The 15,873-nt window shown below is 48.2% G+C and overlaps 3 protein-coding genes across 3 annotated transcripts; all 3 read right to left on the bottom strand.

Moving 5' to 3' along the window:
- Nucleotides 1-1,643: 1,643 nt before the first annotated feature.
- Nucleotides 1,644-2,793, bottom strand: EDB91DRAFT_846263 (uncharacterized protein). The gene is made up of 5 exons (XM_041328591.1): nucleotides 2,534-2,793; nucleotides 2,281-2,465; nucleotides 2,084-2,208; nucleotides 1,923-2,028; nucleotides 1,644-1,863 (listed from the first exon to the last, which is right to left on the bottom strand). Exons 1-5 carry the CDS (start codon nucleotides 2,573-2,575, stop codon nucleotides 1,836-1,838), a joined length of 486 nt encoding a protein of 161 aa, XP_041172322.1. The 5' UTR covers nucleotides 2,576-2,793; the 3' UTR covers nucleotides 1,644-1,835.
- A 5,815-nt stretch (nucleotides 2,794-8,608) lies between these two features.
- On the bottom strand, nucleotides 8,609-10,460 carry EDB91DRAFT_1085957 (uncharacterized protein; the record flags this gene model as incomplete). Its single annotated transcript, XM_041315972.1, has 9 exons — nucleotides 8,609-8,796; nucleotides 9,017-9,033; nucleotides 9,112-9,274; nucleotides 9,460-9,519; nucleotides 9,622-9,721; nucleotides 9,783-9,802; nucleotides 9,864-9,932; nucleotides 10,194-10,255; nucleotides 10,309-10,460. 9 exons carry the CDS (start codon nucleotides 10,458-10,460, stop codon nucleotides 8,609-8,611), a joined length of 831 nt encoding a protein of 276 aa, XP_041172321.1.
- Nucleotides 10,461-13,041: 2,581 nt separating this feature from the next.
- On the bottom strand, nucleotides 13,042-13,718 carry EDB91DRAFT_1085956 (uncharacterized protein; the record flags this gene model as incomplete). Its single annotated transcript, XM_041315971.1, has 2 exons — nucleotides 13,042-13,334; nucleotides 13,412-13,718. The coding sequence occupies 2 exons, from the start codon at nucleotides 13,716-13,718 to the stop codon at nucleotides 13,042-13,044; spliced, it is 600 nt and encodes a 199-aa protein (XP_041172320.1).
- Nucleotides 13,719-15,873: the final 2,155 nt, after the last annotated feature.

Genomic DNA, 15,873 nt, shown 5'->3' with positions numbered 1-15,873 from the left:
TTCACCTTGAATGGAATGCTCATGCTACACGAGGGTATCGGTAGACACGGCACGCAGGAAATATTAAGTGCCTCGCTTTCCGCCAAGGCCCAATGTTAATCACCGCCCGTGCCAAATCGATCGACGTTAATCTGCTACAGTCTAGGGGTCAGCTTTCGAATGCGTTAGCCACGTTTGTCCTTTCATTCTCTTCCATGGCAATCCACGATATAGAGTCATTAATCGCCGTCCGACTTTGCTCAATGGCAGCGAATCCCAATGCCCCCGGTCAGCGCAATCACACTTGATTAAACCACTACTAGTCTACCAGACCCATTGGTTCACCTTATGACCCTTACCTCAATGTTATCCGCTACAAAACTTACCGCTCGCATTATCTTCGCTGGGCGTTTCAAGTCAATAATAATGATTCGACCTGTCTGATTTGTAACTTTAAGGAAAGGTATTTTTAATTCTCATTGTGATTCTTGTTATGACTGCCCTTAGCATGGGCGCTATCGCGGTGCCTGGCTGGATCCTACATCCATTCACCGCCGCATCCAGGATGACAAAGGCGTTTGAGTCATGATTACTGAGGCAGAAGAACCCTAGACGCATTTCATTCATTAGCAAGATGAATTGAACACCCGCATGGCCTTCATATGTCTGGATGTGACTGATACTATCAGCGCCTATCTGGACGGGTGACTAACACAACCAGGTAGGGGTCTGCAGTCCCAAGCCATGGAGTGTGAGAATCGAATTATGGATCCCCAAAAACGTCATTCAATGTACATGAAACTCAATTGTCAAACTTTTCTGGTACAAACACAGTTAATACGTAGCATCCCTGTAGTGATACATCAAATCCCGGATATCAACAATGTGAGGTCGCCGTGATATCTTGAGCCAACATTTCTTGATGATGTCCTAGTCACAATTGTCAAGGGCAGGGTTTTTTAGTCTTGACACCTCTATGTGTGGTAACAACAACCTGGTCGAATGTTACAGTACGGCTGCTGGCCCATTAAACCTAGCACAAATGAGAACAAGAAGGCTGCAAATGTACGCTGTTGACCAACCGCATCTAAACGAGTAATATAACATTGCAACTGGCAAGGCGCAGCTTGCAGCCCATCGCACGTCGCTCCTGATGTAAGAGGTCCCGTTTAGGTTAGTCTCCCTAGGCAGACCACATGGAAGCTTGGCGGTTGATTGCGAATCGGCAAATGCAGCTCACTGATATCTCGAGCCAACATTGTTCGATGAAGACCCAACGACAATCTCCTCGGGACGATTAGACTTGGCACCCCTGAGTATGGCAACCTAGTGATAATGTACAGCTGCCGGGCCGCACAAATGAGAACAGGAGCCTGGCAGGTTTGGCGCATTACTTCCGAATCGGATGAGGTCCTGCCAGCGTTTAGGTCGGAGCATGCAATCGGTAGCCTATAGTAGCTTGCTACTCGAGCTCTTCTGCTGCTGTTGATGAGCGCATTGCTTTAAGAGGATGCGAGAAGGTTCACATGCATACACATTGCACACCGCACTTTTTCCCGCACCTGTGAGATCCACATTGACCATAAGCGGGATAATTACATCAGCTTACTTGTTTCCATGTAATGCGAAAACGACATAACATACGATATTGGAGACAGTCATAACGTTTATCAAGATATAAGCTCAAGGATCCGTTATGCATCCACGGAGAAGCGATAGCTAGTAGGACGTAGGTAATTTCGTACAGGGAAAGGATGTTATTGTGCATCGACCTCCGAGGATCATTGGAGTGGGTATTTTGGAAGAGGAGAAAATTGTACGGGACTGCGCGAGAGGGGGCAGGTGCCAATCATCGATCATCGGTCAGGCCTCCTCAGGCTAGTACTGGATCAAAAGAAGATAGTAAAATCTTAAATCACTGATCAGGGAAAATTGGTACGTACAGGAAGCCACCCGAATCTGGCATGAGAATCTCCCTGGATGTATCCAGTGATACGTTGCAACTGAACCACATGTATTTGACATAGCGGTAATCCATCAAAAGCCCATCTATGCCGATGTCAGATTGCCTGTAGGAGCTTGCTGGAAACAGTCAGGGAGTTACCTGTAATTGGTAGCCATAAATGTATTTGCCCAGTGCCCACGGATCGTTCCTTGGCCAAGTAAGGAGCACTGGGGTTCGATGTCCAGATATCATCACCACGCTGCAACTGCCAGGGCCATATTGAACTATTTTCACCCATATTCAGGTATGTGCGCCCAGCTGCTCATTTACAGAACTTGGTGGCGTTTAAAACTTACCCGTTAATGGAGGCCAAGAGGGCGTGTGGAGTGCGAGAGCCTGTAAGAAGAGCGAGAGGGGGTGGGATAGTGATGTCAGGTGCATGATTATGGCAGGGGCGGAAGGTGCAGAAGGTGCAGGACTCGCGGACGGCGCAAGTGACAAAAGGCGCTGGAGCTTTGGGAAAGGCAGTATCTGATTCTAGCTGCGGGCGGCGGTATGTGTAGAGATGAGGAATCATGAAAAATACCGACGCCATAAAGTAGTAAGTACCATATAGAGCAGACAAAGAACATGCCTCGAGGTTTGATGCATGAAAGTAATGCCAATCGTGAAACGTTTCGCTTACTCCTACTAACTCCCCCCAGGCACCCTTGGTCCTCGGAACAATATAGACAGGAAGTCAAATCCGTCTGATTTCGCGGGCCTTCGCAAATAGTGTTAGACACTTGGTAGTTATGATCAATGCACGAGAAGTTATGAAAACGCGTTGGGCGAGCAGTGAAACATTATGCGACGACCAAGGTCAGAAGCAACGTCCATGTAAAGGCATAATTCCTACATTTAAACTACCGCCGGCATGCCCATTTTGGCACCTCTTTGAAACTCCTTCTGTGCCTGGCCGAGGTCAGCATATCCATTGCTTACTACTGTAACTCAACTTTAACTCAACTGATTCGTGGCACTCCAATCCTGCATCCTTTCATATTTGGAGCCGAGTAGACAAAAAACCACCAATTTTTTCCCATCTTGACCGCACGCAAAATAGCCGTATTGAATCTTATTTGTATTGGTGCGCATTACCTGTCCTGTTCTTGTCAAGATCTCCGCGTCTGTCTCTAGGGCTTTCCCTGACCAATGGATGACCCAACTTCCCTCAAAGTAGACTAAAGAATGAAGTCAAGGATAAACTGGCGACCACCGTTGCTGAAATCAGCGAGCTTCCGGATGGTAGAATTCTGCAGTCGTATCAGAAGTCGCGTTGGCCACACGCTAGTCTGTTCGTCCTCTCATACTAAAGTCTACCTGCATAGATTGACCTTAACGCAACGCTACCCCCTATAAAAGTAACTTCCGTGCTTGAATCGTTGTTCCTCCGGCTGCCGGGGATCTGTCTCACTACCACCGGCGGTAGTTGTAGACGGGCAGCTTCTCCACCATAGTAACTTCCTCCCGACCTTCTCTAACCAAAACTCGCAATGGGACAAAAAGGCAGAATCATTTAGGTTGGTAGGCTCGTGATCGTGCCATTGTAATAAGGGCAGATGTGGTATGAGGCAAATGATAAGTACCTCACTTTCCACCAGCGTCTCTCTGGGGGTCCACAATTTGGCGTTGGTAAGTCCTCCCCAATATGACCGCACCGCAGCTCATGACTGCCGGAACAGCATGTTGGTGTACCTGCTGGTCCCCGATCGTATGTCAGTCGTTTTCGCATTACATCAAGATAAGTTGATATAACTCTCATCGCCCAGACTCCACTTTCACGAAGTGGCACGCACATGCGCATCTCACATGTGCCGGCAAAAGTGCGGTGCCCACACATACGAACCTTCTAACGTAGTCTCACGTCTGCTTGGAGTAATGTACTCATCAACAGCAGCGGAAGATGAGCTACTGACTACATGCTCCGACCAAAACGGGACGAAAGGAAAACCTGTGTCGCGAGCTTTTCAATCTCAGATGCTATTGCCGAATAATAAAGATTATTGCTAGTGCTCTACATAAGGTGTGCACGATTAGCAGAATACCGGTACTACGCTCCGTTGATCCTGACCACCAAAATTCCGCAGCCAGCGGCAGGTAAGTATTAAACCTTGCCTTAACCAAGGCAAGATCCATCAATTACAGCCGTTTGCATACTTACACGCAGACACCTCATGTCAGTTAGACGTCCATGGTGCTTGAGCGCTTGATGGCTTCAATGCCGTGAATTCAGGGCAGTGAACCTTTTGGGCTATGGTCGATGTAACACAAACAGTCGCATCGAGTCCTGATCGAAACGATAACTTTTCACTCTATTCAAACGATACTTTTCCAAACTTTTGTCCGCTTAATACACCAACAACAAAAAAGGAGATTTCGTCTGGGCTAAAGTCACCGGGTTACCTATCGGAAGGCCAAAGGGGTGTGACCCAGCTTGATGTCAACACCTTTTGCGCTGTTGAAAGATTTGAACCCCAGGGTTGGCTGCGCATGGTCGAAATTCGGCCCCTGTTATAACTATCAATTAGTCCAACACAATTAGGGGGGAAAGAACGGAACACGCGAGTGATATGTACGTGCCCGAAGCCAATGAGATGATATGGGCAAGTACTCCGTGCAGAAATGCACTATCGGTCACCTAGCAGAGATTAGTTCCGGGAACTTCTTATAATGAGAGCAGTGACCGACTGTCCCGAACGGCTTGCAATCGTAATATACAATGCGGTGTTCGGCCAAGCAAAGGACTTACTTATCAAGTTGGCAAAAGCGTCTTCCCGTCCGATATGATCTGATCGTCCTGTGGGAGTGGTGAGCAGCTGGCCTGTCGGGACATCCCAGAGTTGAAGAACTTCTCTAAATCACCTTCTGCGTCTAGCGAGTAAATGACTGTCCACGTCCTAAATATCTCTGGTCTCGGGTGGTCTGAAGATGTAGGCTTGGGCCTGATCATCGTCATCGTCAACAGGCATCGTCCCACACATTGTGTAAAGCCCGTATGAATTTTCTGAGGGTCGGGACGAGCAACACTGATGTATTGCTTGACGATGACAGTCCAGAGTGAGATTTTAGAGACTGCACCGGGGGATATGCAAGGTATATTGGCATCTGGATGAGTTACGATGTTGATGGTAAACGACACTCATGAACGATCCAACCGTCAGTAGAACTGCACTAGCTGGGTGAGGGATTTTCTCCACCGGGCGAGGTACCTAATACTTAGCGTGACTTATCTCCTACTGTAGGACTCCCTTGAAAAAATTGCGATGCCTCTCGGCGTCACAAACGAGATAGCGGTATTATCTTCACCAGTTGTCTGAGCCTCAGAATATGTAGCTGGGCAAGTGATCTTTGTACAGCATAAACAGCAGGACACCGGTACACGTGGCATTGGTTGATCGTCGCAGACCTGGAGCTCTGTCTGAGGGACGTGCACGTCAGCCAGAAGCTGGAACGTTCAATGTGTAAGTGATGAAAAAATAAGGGGGACGAAAGACGCCGCGCTGCAGCAGAAGCGAAGAGCTTCATTAATTCTTCACGCAAGTCAGGACCCCTGATAATGCCCATGGGGTCAGCGCTGATCGATGATCAACGCCCGGAGGCGATGCAAAGGTACGGTTGCTGAATATAAGCTACCGCCGGCATATCCATTTTGGTGCGCACCCACAACTCTTCTATTCGTGCTCGCATCAGCTTTGAAATTTGAGCGCTTGAGCTCTCCTTTCAGCGCGATATGATCGCCGCGAAATAACCCTCATCGAATCTTATTCGCATTGGTTCAACCCTCTGTGTACGTCTTGCCTCGTGCTCGCGTGATCCACCCGACTGACTTAATTCGATCCTAGTGTGAAGATCTTTCTAGCCGAAGGTGCACAGCTACTGTAGAGTTACGACCGTAACTTCGTCACGCGTCCCACCCCACAGCGAATCGAACCTATTTGATGTGACGGTCACACTAAATTTTGGGGAGCGAAGCTATTTTGTGACAAGCGGTAAAACAGGAAAAATCGCCAACAAAATCGCTACAGACAAGTTAGCACTAACTTAGCAGTGCAACCAAAAATCGTTATATAGGGTATTGGCTATGCATCTGCGCTGTCCTCTCCCTCACCTGTGTTCGAGGCCTCAGCGGCCTGTGTTACGCCGAAGTATAATAACCAAATAAGACCAAAGGTCTGTTGATACATTCAAGACAACAGTCTTAAGAACGCCCAAAGTAAAGTCAAGGCTAAGTACCGAAGAGGTAACTTAGAATCAAGTCAGATGTTCAGAGGAAAACCAGCGTAGGTTAAGCTGAAGAATCAGCGTCACCTAGCCAGGGTTTATATAGTACAGAGGGTACAGGGTGTGACGTAATAATATGTAGTATCAGTAAGCACATGCATAAGCAATGAGGCGTCTGAGTAATACCGAACTAAATATAGCATGATAAGAGACATGCATAGTAAGCGTAGATCAAGGGAAAAAGAAGTAACGTAAACACAGCCGTAACAGCCTGAGTATTTCCTGCAACCTCTGACTCACATGGAATGCAGCTGACCATCCTTTTATCCATTCTAAATGTGCCCATAGCAGAGGGCCCAAGGCAACGATGTGAGGATCTTTTGGTCCATATCACCACCAAAAGGAAGAGAGAAGATTGTTGCACCGAGTCGGGTTGCAAACCCGAGTCAGTCGGGGCGAAGCTAACTTGGATAGGTCACATGTCACAAGGGCCTACGAAGCTGCGAAGCTAAGTGTGACATGGTCACACCCGAAAGGGCGCGAAGCTATGGTCGTAACTCTACAGTACTCCGAGAACTGAGTGTTTAAAATATCGTCGAACTCAAGTTCTTTCCGCGCGGAACATACCTCTCAACATGGGAGCGGCCAGGTACGCCTCGTGTATACCATCGAGGCATCGGTAAATTCTCACTTCACACGCTTCCCTGCAGTCAAGCAGGAAGATGGCGCCTAGTACAAGAATATCCGCGTCTTCTACGCCTCCACTGGCGAGGAGCTCATCTACTTCACATGAAAGTCGCAGGAGAACTGGGACTTTCAGTACACCATATCTGAGTTGCATGCCATTCGTCTTGGTGCTCAGGGAATTCAGGTCTATCGCCCTGCTGAATGGGGGAAGGGCATCGCGGATCGGCTGCGCGTTGAAAGCGCATCGATGGTCTCCCTGGACTGAACCTGTTTTTGTTACTGAGAAGAAGGTATTATCATTTCCCCTCTGATCGCGCCCAGATCAAGTGGAATGATCTTGAAACACAAGTACTCGTCCTTACACAATGGGAGGCCGATAACTCGAACAAGAGCTAGTACGGCGAGACTGATATGTACCTCCCAGTGTGCGGACGCTCCATGATTTTGGATCCTCTCCTCATAACTCTTTCGACCCACAAGGTCGCCTCGTTGCACGAGAGACGAAAGAAAATATATGTGCCTTGAAATTTATTAAGTCGAGCACATATAATTTTCTTCCGGATCATTGACGCATCGATGAAGCAGTGCCAAACTACTTAGCTGCATCAGTCTTTGCCTAGCTCGTCGCGTCTCTAGACTGCGAGCCCCTCAACCCTATCCACCGGTGACCCGACAGCTCGTATATCCCAGATTACGCAACGGTCACAGTCGACCAGTCCCACTGATAGACTCTTGCTGTCTTTTGTTAGACCGCTCACTACAATGTAAGTATCACCTTTATCCTGGTCGTGAGTACGTTTATAGTACAAGTCTACCAGCAGGCAGAGTAGTGTCCTCGATTCGATGATGATTAGGTATAGCAGAAGTGGTTGCTCAAAAGTGCGAGGCGCCCAGTAACTGTACCCATTCTCCGATAGACTTTTCGGAGCTCTGATCTCGGCTGGGAGGTTGTCAGACTCGCTGGGGCATTACCTCGCATTGCAAGATTAATTTGCTTCGTCCATTCCGAGGATGAATCAAACACAATATATTCCGAAACAGAAATTATGTTTGGCCTTTGTTCGTTCTCTGCTCTGTGATACAGAGTCAATTACCGTCTGGCCTCGTTTAATTGCAGCGAATCCCAATGGTCATCGCAATCAAGCTATATTCCACTGGTACCTCTGCATTGATTGACCTTGTCGCGACGCAACCCGCTACAAAAGTTAATCACTACCGCTTGAATTATATCAGTTGGGCCTTCCACCCGTCGTGCACAGCCAATGATTCGACCTGTTTTGTTTGTAACATGTGCCTTGAGCATTCCCGTCGGGACTCACTAGGACTACACTATCATGCGCGCTATGATTGCAGTAGTATTGGGTGGACGTCCTTTCACCGCTAGGCCACAGCGGGGATCACAAAGCACTCAGGTTATGATTTGAATTTGTGTCCTGTCTTGACACATACGCTATAACTAGGAATTAATCGTCATATCATTCATTCATAGCAAGAGATGAATCGGACGCCCGTACAGCTATAGAACAGTTCTGGACAATGCAACCCGGAATGTGGCTCAGTAGTCGCAAGCCTTGGAGTGTGACAATCGAATTGATATTATGGATCCCCCAAGTTGTGTCATAAACCGACGAACCCTCATTTAATATGCATGAAGCTGATTGCCAAACTCGTCTGGTACAAACACAGTCAGCATCTCTGTAGCGATGTGAAATCCCGAATATCAGAAATGGGAGGTCACCCTGATATCTCGAGCCAACGTTGTTCGATGAAGTACCAGTCACATTCTTCGATCGCAAGGATATCAGGATGCGCGGGCTTGGCATCCCTGAGCACGGCCACAATAACCTGGTGACAACTGCAAATGTACGGCTGCTGGGCCGCACAAATGAGAACAAGAGCCCCGTAAATACGCCATTGCAAACCTGGTATGTGATGCATCCAAAAGGGTAAATATCACATTGTATTTTTGGTGAGCCAAGTGTATCATGGACGTCAGGAACCTCGAAAGGCTGTAGCGCATTACTCCCGATGAAGTCCTGTTTAGCTCGGTGGCTCATACTAGCCTGCTACTCGAGCCCTTCCGCAGCTGTTGATGAGTACATTGCCATAGGGGGATATGAGAAGGTTCGCATGCATGCATACCGCACTTTTTCCTACACCTGTGAGATCTGCATGTGCCATAAGCGGGACATATCAGCTTCCCTATCTTCATGCAATGTGAAACCGATATAACGTACAATATTGGAGACTGGCGGGTAAATATGCAAATTTTTACGACAGTCATGAGCTGCGGTGCAGTGACATTACTTAGTATCAAGCCGAACTTTTGGGCCTCAGAGAGACGATCATAATGTTTGTCCGCATCCACAGAGACACATACAAGGGAAGGATGATATCGTGCTACAGTTGTGGAAGTTGTGAGACATCAATCTCTGATTATTGTGTTTCAAATCATCGCAGTGGGTATCGTGGAAGAGGAGAAAATTGTATGGGTGTGCGCGAGAGGAGGCAGGCGTTGATTATCTAGTACTGGATCAAAAGAAGTCTAATACAGTCTCGACTCACAGATCAAAGAAGATACGTACAGGAAGCCACCAGAATCTGGCATGAGAATCTCCCCGGATGTATCCAGTGATACATTGTAACTGAACCACATTTCATTTAACATAGTGGTAATCCATCAGAAGCCCATCTATGCCGTTGTCAGATTGCCTGTGGAAGCTTGCTGGAAACAGTCGAGCAATTACCTGTGATTGGTGGCCATAATGTGTTTGTCCAAGTGCCCATAGATCGTTCCTTGGCCAAGCGAGGAGCACCAGGGTTCGATGTTTGGATATCATCACCACACTGCAACTGCCAGGGCCATATTAAACAAAAAAATTCACTGGTAACCCTGCTGCTCACCTACTTTCATCACGCTGTATTGAACTAAAGAAGAGGCCAGGCGGAGTCAATAACAGTGGAATAGTGTTAGACTCATCGAGCGTACCTGGCGCGATGGTGTGAGACTCATCATCGACGATGGCTTGAAGATCGATGCTGCTATCCCATGCGCCGTCTGTAAATGCAAATCATCCTGTCATTGAGTCAGTCAAAGCACTCAACACATGATTGCAGGGTATTTCCCATCGAATCTTGATTAGGGCCCTGCCCTAACCGCGAAGACAACGGGAGCGTCGATCTGGGTAGATTCATGATTGTCATCCCGAGTCTACAAAACGTAAGCTAAGCTTACCTACGCAAATACATGCCCATTCTGGACGCTGAATCCGACTTCTGGGTTGCAAGGGAAGTGGTGTGAATGGGAGAGAATACTTACTCGTCTTTGCGAGATTCTTGCCTTTATCCTTGCGCTCGAGGCCCGTGGCTGTCGCCTGCAGACTGAATTTCAGTTCACAGTGTATGCCCATGGCAGGTCTAGTATGTCAACATACACTTGCACTGTTGTCCGAATCTTGGAGCTCTTTGTCAGAACGGAGATGAATTTCAGAATCCAGATCTCAGGAGTGAGGGATATTTGAAAGTCCCTGGATACGACAACCTGGCCATCAGACTCGATACCATGTGTTGCAAAATTAATTGGCATGATCGCCTATTCCGAGCTGGATGTCAAACTCTATCTAGTTGTGTCTGGAATTAGAAGGTGTACTAGTTTTTTCATCTCTTACTATATGGAGTCAATCACTGTCTGACTTCGCTCAGTTGCAGCGAACCCCAACGACCAGCGCAATCACGTAATATTTCACCGGTACCTCAGTATAGATAAGCTGCCCGACTGTCCCGAACGGCTTGCGATTATGACATGCATAGCGGTGTTCGGCCAAGCAAAGGACCTACTTAGAAAGTTCACAAAAGCGTCTTCCCATACAATATGATTCGATCGTTCTGTGAGAGTGGTGAGCAGCTGGCCTGTAGGGACATCCCAGAATTCAAGAACTTCTTTGAATCACCTTCTGCGTCTAACGAGTACATGACTGTCCACGTCCTAGGTGTGTTCGGTCTCGGGTGGTCTGAGAATGCAGGGTGGCTTGACCATCATCATCATCCACAGGTTGACCTTGAGAGTAAGGTGGCAGGCCGCTTTGAAGATGTCAAACTGGATGTTTGTATGGGCATTGAAAACAGCTATTGGCCACGGGCGACAGAATGCCAGGAATGATAGAGGCTGATTCACACTTCACAGGTTCGCTTTCTTCGACACTAGAGCTGGAGTAAGAAGAACTGATACCATGAGAGTTGTAAGGATTACCAATCGTTTACCGCCGGAAGCTGCCGAATTAACGCTCACCTCAACCACCACCACCGTCAACCAGCAAGTCCTCGTCCTCAAATCTACCGCTAATTCCTCGTCACTACCAACTCATTCGACCCTTAGTACCCTTCTCTCGTCATTATCGCCCTATTCACGATCATTACAGTCTGGACTCGATCTATAACGCTGTCTCTCTCGTTACTTCGTCAATTATCATACTCGTTTACATCGCCACTCACCTAATCCTTTCGTACCATTTTTCTCTCCGTTCTACCACTCCACCCTGTCAGGCGCGACGCCACTCCCTTCAGCGCTCGTTTTCACATAATCGATTCGTCATAGCCATACACGAGGACCCTTAGCATTCGAAATAATAAAAGTAGCACATGTACACTCACTACGCCAGGCAATAATAACCAGTATCGACTCTCCTTCTCGCACTCGTCATCTAACAGTATCGCTATATCCAATCATTTATCGTCTCAAAACCCATCACGGTCCTTGTCGAATAACTTTCTTTAATGCTAATATATCTCTACAGCGCATCCTCTTCCCACTAGCGGTCTCCACGCCCCTTCGAACTCGCTAGAACCTCTTGGGTTCTTACAGATTCAAAGCTTGTGCCGGCGCCAATGAACCCATTGAGGCATCTTGGATGTTATCTGGGGGGGCTTAGAACCCTTACTGCTTCACCTGTGCGCAAGTCGTCGCTAAACCATAAGCTGAGATCCACTCATCCTCCCCAGAAAATGTAAAGGGTTCTTCTGCTGCTGGAACATGTGCGAAATCATCGGGCTGCATTCACATTGCACGTCCCACGCGTTGTGCAAAGCCGTATGAATTTACCGAGCGTCCAACCAGGGTCGGGACGAGCAACAGCGATGTATTGCCTGACAATGACAATCCAGAGTGAGATTGTGGAGACTGCACCGGGGGGACGTGCAAACTATATTGGCATCTGGATGAGTTGCGATGCTGATGGTAAAAGATGCACTCATGAACAATCCAACCGTCAGTGGACTTGCACTAGCTGGGTGAGGTGTTTTCTCCACCGGGCCACGTAGCGCGATTCGTCTCCTACTGCAGGATTCCCTTGAAAAAAATTGCGAACCAGATGGCGGTATCATCGTCTCAGCCTCGGGATATGTGACTAGGAAAGCGATCTTTGTGCAGCCGCATGAACAGTAGACGTAGCATTGGCTGATCGTCGCAGACCTGGGGCTTCATCCGAGGGACGTGCACGTCATTCAAAAGATGGAACGTTCGGTGTGTAGGTAATGAAAAAATCAAGGGGGGACGGAATCCGAAGAATATGTTCACCCCGCGCTGCAGCAGAAGCGAAGCTCGTTAATTCTTCGCTGCAAATCAGGACCCCTGATAATGCCCATGGGGTCAGCGTCCGGAGGCGATGCAAAGGCATGATTCCTAAATATAAACTATCACCGGCATGTCCATTTAGTGCGCAGTCTTTCTTCCTTGGACGTCGGACCCCACCTTATTCGTGTTATCTGCTGTTATCTGCTACCGTGCAACTCGCTACCATCAGCTTTGAGCTCCCTTGGATTCAGCGTGATATGTTTGCACGCGAAATGAGTTTATCGAATCTTATTCGCATTGGTGCGCATCGCCTTCCATCTTCCTTTCCTCCATATCTGTCTTTAGGGCTTTCCCTGTCCAACGACTGACCAAGGCCCCCTCGAAAGGGTGAACTTGCGACCACCATTACTGAACTTGGCGTTTCCGACGACTTGTGCCTAGCGTGTGGACCCCGGGACAGGGTAAAGAGATTGTCAATGCGTTCAAATGGCCTCATAGCAAGAGAACATTGGCACTCCTAGAGAGTATCCTCTTTTCCTACAGAAATGGCTGCGAAAATATTTACAAAATTGAAGGTGCCTGTGCCTGAAAACTAAATCTAGGAACTTTTACATTTGGCCCGACGGATATGGTCCCTCTTCATATACGGGCGCGCGAATTCCTTTCCACAGCCGGCGCAGACAGCCTTAACCTTCCGCCAATGCATCTCGTTCACATGGCGAGTGCGGTTCTCCTTCTTGATAAGCCTCGAGCATCCGGGCCAGGAACACATTACTTTTTCTTGGCTACTCTGCGCACTGGGAAGCAGAAGTTTTGAAGAGTCAGCCAAGGTCTGCCCCTCAGAGTACGTGTCATCCTGAGGCAGGGAAGGGTTGTTCGCCGCCGACGAAACTGGAGGTCCCATAGAACAACACATCTATTTGCACACGGTAAGCGTTTAGAGGAAAGGCTGCGAATATCGAATTTACCTTGAGAAAGTCGACCGAAAGGAGGATCTGCACCCTCTAACAGCGATCCTATAACTCCGACAGATCCTAAAGGACCGCGCTCTTGGCCCGAAAGTTGGTCATGAATTGCTGGTTGCGGCAAGAGGAAGAGGTCGGGCAGAGTCGACGACGAAGAAATCGCATCGGCTTGGTCGAGGGCGATGTTCTGAGGCTCATCATCGACTATTGTTTGTAGATCAGCACTGCTATTTCGTGCGCCTGAATCCCCCGTGGGGACTCCTGGCTGATAACTGGCAAGCTCTGCAATGCGGACACGGAGCCCCAGCATTTCATTGCAAACATAGTCTATCCTGTCATGGAGTCTGTCAAGGCACTCAAGACACGACCGCAGGGCCAATCCGTCGAATCTTGATCAGGGGTCTGCCCCAATGGTGGAGACGACGCCGACGGGGGATTTGTTAGCGTCGATCTGGGTAAACCCATGGTAAGTTTTCGTCCTGAGTCCACGAAGCATAAAGTAAGACAACTTTTGCAAATAGGTGCTCATTCTAAACGCTGGATCTAACGTCTCGCAGATTCTGGGTAATGGAAGTGGTGCGAGAGCGAGAGGATGCTTGGTAGCCTTTGCGATATTTCTGCTTTTATGTCTACGCTCGAAGCCCGTGGCGGGTCTGGCAGTCAACGTAATCACCTCGAACAATATGCACGCCGAATCACTTTCCTGATGTATCGGCTCAATTGGCGCCCGACAGCTGCAGTACACGGGAAACAATAAGCACCTTCCTTTCCGTGAAGATCCCTGATGTATCGGCTCGATTGGCGCCCGGCAGCTGCGGTACACGGGAAACAATAAGCACCTTCCTTTCCGTGAAGGCCCAATATTGATTAGCAAGTTGCGCCCATTCCAGATCAATGGGTGTCGGTCCACGTTTACGTGTTATCATTTGCTTTCCTCACCTGGAATCCTTTATCTCCGTCGTAAACCCTGCTATGTCCCAATGGTATGTGCAGGTTACAGTATTATATCGTGGACGCCAGACGGCTCAAGGTACGTTGATTCTCGGTGTCAGAGCTCAGCACGTTTCTCAACATCATCAGTCTTCTGCAAATTCGCAATCGTCCAAGAGCATGATCAGTACACACGTCAATTCGTCTGATCGGCTTGAACTCATTGTGGAATGACGTGGGGTGTGTTTAGATCTGGGGTGGCAACATCCCCGAGATGTCCAATGGAGATGGTACAGCATCGCAGACCGAAACTTTCGCACTGACGGAAGCATCGATGGTACACAGCATCGCATGGCCATTTACGCTGACAGAAGGATCGATGCTACACAGCATCGCACAAGCGAACTATTCACAGAATCATTCATGCCGACGGAAGGATCGATGGCATACAGCATCGCATAACCTATCCACTCGCCATTGATGTATAGCGTTCAAAAATTCATCATCATGTAGACCATTACGCAGAAGCGGCCTAGCTGAGATACAAACACGCTGCCCAAGTTCCGGCGTAACCGAGGACCCCGTTTGAAAGTTACTTCTTGCCGCTTGACATGTCTGGGCGTTCCACCCCGTCATGCACAGCAAATTATTGTCTTGCTGTAATATCACGGCGTACTGATGTATCCGCGTACGAGCAGTGCTGGACAAGTGGGAATGGCGCCTGCTCGAGCTCAACCTGTGGTTAACGCTGGAACGAGCATCTTGTGAGGATTATGTAACAGGAGTATTTAGACGCGTGTACGTAGATCACTGGTGAGCGTCGATGACATGGAGTGTGCGCTAGCTATCTTCATTAAACTGGGTGGCAATAGACCAAAGTACGCGGATACCTGTATCTATGCTCCACTGCTCGCTGCAATTAAATGGAGCGACATCTCGATGGAGGAAGTTGAATGAGGTTGAATGCTATGTGCAAACAGGGATGTGTATTTCGCATGAGAAGCGGAAGTACTGAAGCAGATATATTATTAGTGTTGGCTAGTGCCAATGCATTTACCAGAGTAGCGGATCGTTACGCAGCCAAGGCGCCCCTGTCGTAGAGGATTTACAGGAACACAGCTCTCTTGTTGTACGCGTGATAGTAAGATAGTATGTAGAACTAATCAAGGTGTAGCGGCACCGCAGGACCGAAACAACGGCAGCAGTGTATCTAAAGTAGGACGTAAGTAATTTAAATCTGGGACCGAACATCTATACAAATCGACCAGGCGCAAAGCTCAATACTGTTTCCGATTCGTACAATATCAGAATCAGAATCGTATCCATGTCCCTGCCGACACTTTGTTTCGGAGACCTCAGGCACCCATGATCATCTTGCACCTCAGGGTTTTATATTCCTCTTACACATCGTGCCAATAAATCATCTTTTTCAAGTATATACTCGTTCTCTCTAGCTCAGCCTAGTTATTTCATCACAATGCCGAATTACCTATGTCTGATCCCCACTCGGCGCCAAACGAAGGTCGATACTCTGC

This window comes from Suillus paluster (assembly GCF_016628075.1).
Source record: "Suillus paluster strain FC165 chromosome Unknown EDB91scaffold_83, whole genome shotgun sequence".
NCBI classification, from domain to species: domain Eukaryota; kingdom Fungi; phylum Basidiomycota; class Agaricomycetes; order Boletales; family Suillaceae; genus Suillus; species Suillus paluster.
The sequence above is the reverse complement of the archived record's forward strand: the minus strand, read 5'-3'. Positions and strand labels throughout refer to the sequence as shown.